The sequence below is a fragment of the Nicotiana tabacum genome, chromosome 17 (genome assembly GCF_000715075.1).
Source record: "Nicotiana tabacum cultivar K326 chromosome 17, ASM71507v2, whole genome shotgun sequence".
NCBI classification, from domain to species: Eukaryota; Viridiplantae; Streptophyta; class Magnoliopsida; order Solanales; family Solanaceae; genus Nicotiana; species Nicotiana tabacum.
In genome coordinates, this window is record NC_134096.1 from 75591067 (window position 1) to 75601893 (window position 10827).

Sequence of the window (10827 nt, forward strand, 5' to 3'; positions counted from 1 at the left end):
TCATTTTGATGGTTCCTTTTCCCTGTAAAATATGAAATTATCTTTCTCGATATCAGATTTCTTTTGTAAAGGATCTCACTCATACGTCCGTGCAAAGCACGGTCACGAGCCACCTAGTATGATAATAAAGAATATAGTATTGAAAAATGATTACGTAATCTTCCTAATGTTTATGCTAATTAGTAGTTGGTATTTACATAGAGAGGAACTTCTTTAGGTATATGATCACTAGATTTTTGAATATTTTCTCGATGTAAATCTTGCAAAATATAAATAAATCAAGCATGTATAAAGCCAAAGTGGTTAATTGAAAATTTTCAATTCCTTAAAACAAAGTTTATTTTGGTATTCGCTTCTCCATAAATATTTTTATTCTTCTAATTTTCTTTTTCAAAAACGTATTTATCCATGAAATTTTATAAGTTTTTGAAATAATTTCGAAAATGAGTTTTCCAAAGATCACTTTTTTAAAATTTTTTATTTTTCCACTCACAAAACTATAATATTTTTTCAAGTAAAATATATATTCAAACAGAATTTTAAATTCCAAATATTATTTTACAACTTAACTCCTTTTCAAAATTTATGTAGTAATTTTTATGTCCAAACAAACCGCCTACTAAATTCCTGTCCGAAAAAGAAAAGAAAAGAAAAAAGAGAGGCACGTGACTGTCACATGATTGGTCCATATTAAGTTCGGGTTACTGGTTCCTAAAAATGATGATAGCATTGCTAGTCGCAGGGAAAACAAAGTCGGGAAGGATGTGTTAGGGTTTCCAATTCCGATTCTTCACCTGCAAATTGTGACGAAGAAGAAGAAAGATGTGGCACGAAGCAAGGAGATCGGAGAAGAAAGTGCATGATATGATGGACGCAGCTCGTAAGAGAGCTCAGAGACGTGCCATCTTTCTCGCTAAACGCCGTGGCGACCCTCAGCAATCCATTCAAGCCATTGGCTCTCGATGTCGTATCTACCGCGACGACGCCCTTTATCAAGCCACTGAGGATCAGCAGGGCCTGTATGATTTCTTTATCCCTCTAATTTATCTATATGTTAAGGTGTTGATTTAGTTTATTATTGGATAGTGAAATTTGTTTCTAAAATACGAATGGTTCAGAACGGAAAGTGTCTTACAAATTGGAATGCAAGGAGTAGAAAACACGGGAGGTATTGGTTATCCAATTAATGTATGGAAAAGAGACAATTTTTTGGCCAATTTGAGCTTTCTTAAATGGAACATTGCTCCTCCCTTACGGGTGTACCATGTCACGTCCTTCGTGGTGCTTCCTGCTAGCTATTTGAAAATTTTATGGTACTGGCATGGTTACGTCTTTGTACTGGTTTGTTGTTTATCATGTTGGTTCTAAACTACATTTTGGATATTTTAAGGATTCATTTGGTATATTTGTGGATACATTATTATTAGATTCTGGACTGCATTTCTTACTTTTGTTGCACGTGTAATGATTTATTGGAGCTACCATTTTAGTTTCATAGTTTCCATGAACTGAAATGTACAGGCCTATTGAAAAAGTAATAGTATAATATAAGTAGGTGACTCATGCTACCACCATCTTATTTTCAAGCTCACATCCTTTGATATCTGTATTTCTATAGGTTTCCTTTGTCTCCCCATGGAATAAATCATCTGAAAAGTATTGTTGTTGTGCTGAGGTATTTTAGTATTATGAACTCTAAGGTTCAGTGTTTACTGATCCAAAGTCATCAGAACATTTTAAACTAGTCAATATTTACGTGGTGATTGGTTATTATTCTCTTTTTGCCCTCAAATAGTATTAGAAGCATTTACATGCTTGTACAATTTCATGTTTATTTAAGTGCTTAGAGACATGAGCTGATTTCTTTATTTATATATCAGGATACCTTGGAATGGGAAACAGGACATTCTGATTGACAGGTCATTTTTTTAAAAATTTTGTTTCGCAACTCTTAGGATGATAACTGAATGTGGTAGGAAATTTGCCTCGTCATATAGTTGACGTTTTGACTATCATCTTACAGATTTGATGGTCGTGCTCTTCTTGATTTTATACGAGATTCTAGTTCCCGACATCGTCGGGCCCCAGAAAGAACAGAGGAAGAGGAAGAACTAGAAGAGTTTGTTAGTTTTCAGCGTTATCGGGATTTAATTAAGCATCGGCGTAGAGGATGTCGGTACTTTTTTATTTTTTTGACTATCCTTTTCATTTTACCATTCATTATAGGATATTTCTTTCACATTAGGTATTTAGAAATAATTGTGTATATTTTTTGAGGAGACCATTCCACCATCCGAGTTAACACTATGCTTTTACAGTTAAGGACGAAGAAGGTCTGCAACATGTTAATCAGGAGATGGAGGCTAAGACCACTGCTCCCCTTGGCTCTGACAGGTTCCTATTTTCTGTCCTTACTAATCTCTTCTGGTTCTTTTCCTTTTAGTTGCCCATTTATCATCTCTCCTTACTCCGCGAAGATTAAAAGAAAAGACAAGTAAGACAATATAAGTAGATTTCTAAAATGAAAGATATTCTTCATGATATTGTCCCAAAGTGAAATCTGTTTGGGTTTAATTATTTGTTGCAAACTTACATGCCTTGTTGATCATTACATTACAGATTTTGTGAAGCGATCTGAATGTTGTTGAGTTTTTACTTGCTTACTATTTTTGTCGACAATGTAGTAACTAGGAATATTTAATTATTTGATAATCACTCTTTACTGATAAAATATTAAAGCTCTCTTTGAAGGAAGTATTGCATAGGTGGGCCGTCAGAAGGTGGAAAAGAACACCAAGGGCATGGGATGTCGCTCCATTAGCCTTCATGTGGGTAATATGGAAAGAGAGAAATTGGAGAGCGTTTGAAGGGGTTGACAATGATTTTGTAAAATTGAAAAGTAGCCTCTTGTGTCTTGTTTCGGTGCACCGATGAGGTTCTTATATGTATAGATGATTGAGTTTCTTTTATGCTTGTATACGAGGTCTCTCCATAATTAATAAAATTATTTAGCTTGTCAAAAAGATTGAAGAACTGACTCCTCTTGCCTTGTCCATTATTAATATTCCTAGTAAAGAAAATCACTCTATGTCATAAGTAAAGAGAACATTTGTGTGTGGTTTTTATATACTGCAGCCTAAATGTGTTATATTCATAATTTTTGTGTATTTTTTCTGTTTATTGTAATTTGTGGTTTTTATCTCTCGAAACTACAACAACATACCCAGTATTATCCCACGATGTGGGGTCTGGGGAGGGTAGTGTGTACGTAGACCTTACCCTTGCCTTGTGAGGATAGAGAGGTTGTTTCCAGTAGACCCTCAGCTCAGGAAAGCATAAGCACTTTATCTCTCGAAACTGTCAACGATTTTATTCTTTTCACTTTTTTTATCAGCTATGTGATGTGAAGGCAAAAAATATACTTCTGTAGATGGGTATTTACATTTTGATGCTTAATGAAATGTTAACGCTAGAGATATTGTACTAGTTATCTTTAGTATCTTGATTTGCTTCAGCTGCAAGTGAGTGTTGCGATTAATGAAAACATGTTATTTCTTTGTGGGTTTACTTGGTGTTCTGTGATACTACACTTTTCAAATGGGATGTTACATTAACTAGTCTAACTTGCAAGGCAGTTTTTATTTTCTAATATTCTCGGTATTGCAGACCTCAACTTTCTCTGCCTTCAGCAAGCAAGGGGTCGTATTCCCAAGTGGGTTTCTCATATGACGGAGAGGGGAAAGACGAGCCTCACTTTTCAGATGGCGAAGAAGATGGTGATGATGATGAGGATGATGATGAGGAAGAAGATTTTAACAGTGATGATAGCAACGACCAAGTGATGGAGTCAATTGCCAAAGATTATGGAGTGAAAAGGTATGGATGGCTTGTCTACATGGACAAAAAGGCAAAGGAGGAAGAAAGGAGGCAAAGAGAAGTAATCAAGGGAGATCCTGCAATAGTAAGTCTGCTAAAATATGGGACTTTTAACTGTTGCTGAATTGTATGTATACTGTCATACTAATCATGCCTTTGCAGAGGAAGCTGAGTCGCAAAGAGAGAAGGAAGGCTTCTCAGTTAGAAAGGGAGAGGGAAAGAGAAGCAGCCCGCATTACCGGGAACAGAGTTCTCCATCATGATCCCTATCGGTACTCTAGTTCAATCTTACACTTTTGTATACTTAAAACTTAAGTGCAGGTTAAAATCCCAGTTGTACGGATTGTTCTCTCACTCGCTCTCTTTTCTCTCCTTTATGAAGCGAGTCTCGACGGAGTCCGACATACGAAGCTTATTCACGTTCCAGAAGGTTTGTTATCTTTGTTATTTTATTTATGCATTTTCAAATTGATAGTAGTCTGTGTAATGCTGGTTTAATCTTTTTTTCCATCTGCACAGATCGAGGTCAAGGTCTCTCTCATACTCGCCTCCTCATTCAAGACGCTATGAACGTGGAGGAAAATCTGATGATATTTACCAAGGCAAGGAGAGAGCTCCGAAGATAGAGTATATCACTGAATTTGGTGGCGCAGACGATGAGAATGAGCCTAAATTTGGAGGATATTCTCCACCACCGTCTCCTCCGACTCGAACTGATCCATTAAACCGGTCGGAGCACTTGACCTTTAATTCTTGCAAAGCTAGATTGGACAGTCTTTTCTCTGCTGCAGCTTATCATCCATTTGTTAGCTGAGGAACTTAATGTGGTTTAGAATATTTCACATTTACACCTGTGAGATAATGTCAAGGGGAAGAGGGAGCAAGCTTCCGATCTGAAGCTCATTTTCCCCGAATTGAACTTACTTGACGCTGTCCAGATTTCCTTCTTAACATAAAACAGTTCTTGTTTAATATCTCACCTCTTCTGCAGGCCATCAGCTGGTCGTATTCTTGAGGCCCTTCATGTAGATCCTGCATCTGGGGTATCTGTTGAGAAAGATAAGAGTACCCAAATATTGAAAATACCAGCAAGGTGTGTCTTCTACACTCTTACGGTTTTATGTTTATTTGTCTGTTTGTCCTTCCGGACCCTGCATGTTTTTGTGCTTTTTGTAGATTCGGGCTATCAAATTCTCAATTTGTTCTCTCCTTAAAAAACAAAAGCTAGTAATTAATTTTCCTCTTTTTGGGGTCTTGGCAGTGCATCCTCAGCATTATCAAAGTTAAACAAGACAACTAGCAGTTCAAGCCTCTCTAAACAGCAGGGTGAAAAGAAGGAAACACCTCAGGAGCGACTTAAGCGGATAATGAGCAAACAATTGAACAAACAAAGTATATATTACTTCATGTGCATCTCAGGAGTAAACCTTTTGTCTTCTATAATGTGCTGCATTCTGCGATATAACCAGAATGAGGATCTCCTCTCTGTTCATTTTTTAAAATGAAAACTCTTCTTCTTTTTGTATGATTAAGTGGGTCATATTGTTGCATGCAATGCATTGTTCATTTTGCCTAAATGATGTCTTTTTCAGTCAAGAAAGATACAGCTGTTGAGATGGCCAAGAAAAGAGAACAAGAGAAACAGAGGCTTGAAAAGCTTGCAGAAACTAGCCGAGTAAGTCGGTATCGTCGCCGAAGCCGTAGCAGAAGTTACAGTCGTTCCCCTCGAAGGTACTAATACTGATCCTACTTGTTATACTGTACTTGATGTGTAGATTGTTGAATTTTTCAAAAGTGAGTATTGTCTTGCATAAGTTGATGATATAGTGTTCCTTAAAGTACCTTTACCTTTTTTACTTGATCTAGTTGTTTCTTTATTTAAAAGGATTTGTGAATTTGTTGATTAGAAATTGAGCGATGCCTGTCTACGAGATGCATGCTGGTGGAGCTAGAGGCCATAATTCCTGTCTACAAAGTCAATTCGCCTATTCACATAGTAAACTTTTGTATAATTTTGAAACCTGCCAACCTTGTAGAGTCATTGGTTTGAGGAAGTGTCTAAACGCTATATGAATCAAAATGGGTTGTGCCCACACTGACCTTTCAAGTAATTGGTAACGTGGGTTGAAACAAGGTAATCTAATGGTCAAAGCAAAGCTTCTTTCAGTTATTGGTTCTCTTATTTGTGTTTTCAGCAAGCGCGTACGCACAGCTCTCTTCAGCCCTCGTCTTCATCCGTATTCATTTTAGCTTTAGGTGAAACCATATTGAAAATTTGTCTATTGTTGCCTTAATTCATGGAAATTCAAAGAGTCCGAGCCCAAGGCTGCTCCTTTGCCTTCAATATCAGAGATTTGAGAGCCCTAACCTTCTCAACAAAAAAGGAAATCCCAAACAAATACCACCTCAAGTTTGTTCTTGATGGATTTTGTAAAATGAGGGTTGTGTTTTTCTTTATCTTTTGGGTACATTAAGCTTTAAATGGAGCTCGCTAATTGGACTAGGAGTAATGCAATTGAAAAACTGGCCCTTGATTTTGTGATGTCAAGGATGTGGGGGTGATTATTTCTTTTTTCTTTTCTTTTAGGGTTGAAAAGGGAGTTGGGATTTTCTTTGCTTGAATTTGTGTGTTAGTGGGTTTTTTAAAATGCATTTGTTGTTGTCTGACGTAGAAGTCACATTAAAGCTCATAACTAAGGCAAGAGAAAATTAAATGTAGAGAAACTTGGTCCTTTTAGACTGCTGAAGATTAGGAATTCTTATAGTTAAAGAGGAAGATTTAACTATCTAATCACTGATCAATCACTTGTTTTATTTTTTGGAGATCTCCTGATGAACTTGTGGCTCACCTTAACAATTTATTGAGAGTTTTAAATCCAGTTTATTACTTAGTTGCTTAGCAAAAAGGGGACTTTTGTGTAATATTCTGCATTTTCATGTATCTCTTGCGATCCAAATGAGATATACATTTTTGATACTCCCTTAATTGAAAAGGGAATTGTTGGTTCAGAGTACAAGGATTAAAATAGCTAGCTTTTGGTGTGAAATGGCCATCAATTCCTTATTCATTTGGAATAGAATTTACTGATTCAAGAACTACATAAAAGGGAATGAAATTTTTATAATCAAAAGTATATAAAATGTTGGAAAAATAATTCTTAGTGAAAGAATAAAAAGTATTTCTCCCCAAAAAACTATAATGTCATGTAAACTGGGAAAGAGGAATTGTCAAGGAAGTGGGAGAAAAGAGTTTGTCTTTGTTAAACAGAAAACAAGCGCATAACTTGTCGAAAAAAGCTACAACAAGAAAAAAATGTGATTCATTGAAGAAATTCTAGAGAATTTATTCAACCTTGGACGCTTGGGCATTAGTGGTAGAAACTATAAATGGCGTGGTGAGTGTTAGATGTTCTTGCAGATCAAAGTATGCGGTCGTGTGATTGTTGTGTGTTTGTTTGTTACATTGTTCTGTAGTTTTTGTTGATAGATGGGCATGGATGTAGTGCCCTAATTATAACTCGAGTTCGGCGAGTTAAGTCAGGACCCGTCGCTAATCTATTTTGAACTAACCCACTTTGGTCCAAGCAAAAATATGGGTTTGTCAGGTAGATCGGTTCAGTTATTTAACCTGTTTAACCTTCCCATTCAGTCAGAAAAGTTCTCTTCAATCCGTGAAAGCCTTTGGTTCCTCTTTTGAAACAAGCCATATTACCGGTTGGAGGATATCTCGTAGTCTCTTATACCTCAGTTTCCAGCATTCAGGAAGCTTCTTGAAAAATTGGGTATTACCAACTAACCAACATTATTAGAAGAAAATTCCACAATTCCGTTGTAATCATGCGATTCGTACACCTATTAAGCAAAAGGTGCTCTTGTGCTTCCCCTCGAAAACCATTATCTGTTATATGTTAGTCTTTTTCTTTTTCAGGCATCCAAACTGAACAAATATTTAGCAGTGTCATCCATTTTTTTAATTTAAAAAACTTGGTTAACTTTCTCACGATTTTACTCTGCAAATTATTATCTTTCACTGTTAATGTTTGAAATTATTATAGGCACCGACTTAGCCGGAGTCCTATCCGCGAAAGGAGTGCTCGCAGATATCATTCACGTTCAAGGTCTCGCTCTCGGTCGCGGACTCGCTCTCATTCACGCTCACATTCACCGTCGCGTTCTTACTCTAGTTCACACTCGGTTTCTCGTTCCATTTCCCGGTCTCGTTCACCTCGGTAAGGTTTATTGCGTGTATGGCCACTTCGTTTTGATATACTAGGTAACTTATTACATGTGCTAATATTGCAGGATTAGAAGGCGAACTAGACACTGATACTTCAGGTATATGACTGGATGCATAAACGTGCGCTAGCTGATCGATAGTCGGCTGTGCGCGATATAGATTACTGATATATTAGACTGGTAACCTTATGCCGAAGCTGAATTTGGCTGATGGTGGAAACTTATATTCCCGTGTTGTGTTTATTTCTTTGGTTTCTTCTGAACTTTTAGAGGGTACTTGTGTGAAAGTAAATGGTTTCAGCTTCTTTGAAGACAAAAGTACAACATTTTGTACGTGTGTTAAGAAATCTTCTAAATATGTACAAATACTAAATTTCGGAAAAAGTAACTCAATTGGTTAAGTGGGTTCTATGGCATTCTAAACCATGAAGTTTAAATTCCAAATTTGCGTATGTATATAAAACTATACATTTTACTTTGATTTGAAAACTTAACTTTATTCCAATCCGATCAAAAGCAAAGTATCCCAATTACCCATTAAATGAAATGAAGGGAATGCCCATTTGTATTACTTTAATCTTTTATTCTCATAAAACTTTTATTTGGCTCCCAAACTTTATAGTTATCTCCATTTAGCTAGTCATCTAGATAGACCTTTCTATAGTAGATTGGAATAATTTAAAGGCGACCACCACACGAGCGGAGAAAAAGGGGTACTATGTTCTTTTACTTTTAGATTACAAATCCAATTTTTATGTATTTAACTTATATTATATGCATTGCTAATCTAAGCAAATTTTATATAATCAATTTATTTTAACTTGTTATAAGTTTGTCGTACGTCGTCTTATTTTTTAAATTATTAATCATATTTTTTATGGGTACTTATTTATAGTTATCTTTTGAGTGACCTTGTAATATATAAATTTTTTAATAGTATCTAATAGAAATTAAACTCTATTTTTTCACAGTGGGAAAAAATGATGCCTTCTTTGCTTAACTCCATTAAGTTATAAATATGGCCCATTGACCCCCTAATATCAAAATTAGGTTCCACCTACGTACGAGTAGGATATGTCAGCACTCTTGAATTTGACAGCTACTAATCGTGACTAAGCTTGAAAATCATTTGTGATTATTTTATTAATTACTATTGTTATATATTTAGAAACTTTGCATCCTAAATATTGTACTTAATAAAGCATCATTTTGTTTTGTTGTTTATAATACCCTACTAATCTAGGTTGGTATGCTTTCGCTTTCCCATTAAATAAATATTTAATCAATTGCTTTTTTGAGGATCACCTTTTATGTAAGCCTTTCGTATTCATTAGGTTGTGCCTTTTCTAATAAAAAATCAAGTAACGAAGGGCAATCCATATTTTCCGAAACGACTTCTTTTAACCCATTAGTCCTACTGACCTAGTAAATTAGTACTAACATTTAATTTTCTATTGAATAGGTCGTTCCTATAGAGCCTAGCTAAGCGACTATTTTTCTTGATTATGCAATTAGTTAACTATACGACGGTTGATGAAGCACATGCAAGGCTGAATCTCTTTAGAATTTTTTAATATTAATACTTTGTATATATTGCGATGAAGAAAGAACGCAAGTGTTAGTATACTTACTACTTAGTACTACATGATTCTACTCCTATACAAATGTGAAATTATCACTACTTATTATGTGTCATAAACATTGAAAATTCCTTTTAAATAATAAGTTGCAGCGAGAAAGGATAAATGCTTGCTTTGCTAATATGTTGAATTGTCTGACTATTTTATTTAAAGGTTTAATTTGTTAGAAAAATAAATTTCTGTTTACTTAATTAATATTGAAAAATAAAAAATAAAAGTTTTGTTATGGGATGCAGGACTCGAGTGCAAACTTTCCCTTACGTCTATGCGTGCGCGAGCAGTATGTATTTCATATTTTCCAAGAGATGTTTTCTTTATTATTATCAAAAACTAGATCTACATCAGGCTACTGTTCGAGATATTTATGAATTATGGCACTATCAATTTAATTATTTTTTTTACTAGAAAATATTAGTGCTGCAGTGGATTAGTTTGAAGCCTTGGGGTCGTTTGGTTATCGGGTGGGAGAGACAAGGATATCCTATGGAATTAGCTAATAACATCATTTTGATTAAAATTTATTCCTCTACTAACTAATACCCATAATAGAACAGTATAGGATAAAATACGTTCATATTAAATGCTTGTATAATAAAGCGATATGTGGAGCCAAAGGCAGAAGGCAATCAAGTCCAAAGGCAACAATCTCGTTTGTTCCCGAAGGGAATGATGTTCATAAAGGTGAAATAAATGCCTACCACCCGGTAGCATTTAATGAAGAATATTCTATAGCATTAAGTACGTAGTCCGTTATAGAGAATATGACATTCACCGCCTACTATTACACATTCTTCAATGACTCTCATAATTATCATTTAAGAGCAGCTTGATCCTAGGACCTTGATCCCTAGGTGCAATTATAAATAGTGAGCTCAGCAACCATTGTAAGGGGCACGATTTTTCTGATAAACTGATGCAATATACTATTCAAATCTCAATAATTTTTTGTTTTCTTGCTTATTAATATTGTAACTGCTGCCTCCGGAAGCTCTGCTCTCGGAAACAAGATTTTAGCAGTCTGATCTTGATCTCAACGCTAAGTCTTACATTCTTGTTTAATTTATTTATCATTTTT

The 10827-nt window shown here is 35.4% G+C and overlaps 1 protein-coding gene across 1 annotated transcript; it reads left to right on the forward strand.

Annotated features, from left to right (window-relative positions):
* Nucleotides 1-715: 715 nt before the first annotated feature.
* LOC107763951 (uncharacterized) lies at nucleotides 716-8535 on the forward strand. The gene is made up of 13 exons (XM_016582462.2): nucleotides 716-1019; nucleotides 1881-1919; nucleotides 2024-2172; nucleotides 2319-2394; nucleotides 3667-3961; nucleotides 4039-4148; nucleotides 4259-4306; nucleotides 4396-4605; nucleotides 4868-4969; nucleotides 5138-5268; nucleotides 5469-5607; nucleotides 7932-8105; nucleotides 8179-8535. Exons 1-13 carry the CDS (start codon nucleotides 823-825, stop codon nucleotides 8201-8203), a joined length of 1695 nt encoding a protein of 564 aa, XP_016437948.1. The 5' UTR covers nucleotides 716-822; the 3' UTR covers nucleotides 8204-8535.
* Nucleotides 8536-10827: the final 2292 nt, after the last annotated feature.

What these genes read in the sequence shown, in the direction of transcription:
- LOC107763951 (XM_016582462.2), top strand. Translation starts at nt 823, where the DNA reads ATGTGGCACGAAGCAAGGAGATCGGAGAAGAAAGTGCATGATATGATG. An exon ending in CTCCATCATGATCCCTATCG is followed by an intron (nt 4,149 to 4,258) that starts GTACTCTAGTTC and finishes TCCTTTATGAAG; the next exon opens with CGAGTCTCGACGGAGTCCGA. An exon ending in CAAACAATTGAACAAACAAA is followed by an intron (nt 5,269 to 5,468) that starts GTATATATTACT and finishes TGTCTTTTTCAG; the next exon opens with TCAAGAAAGATACAGCTGTT.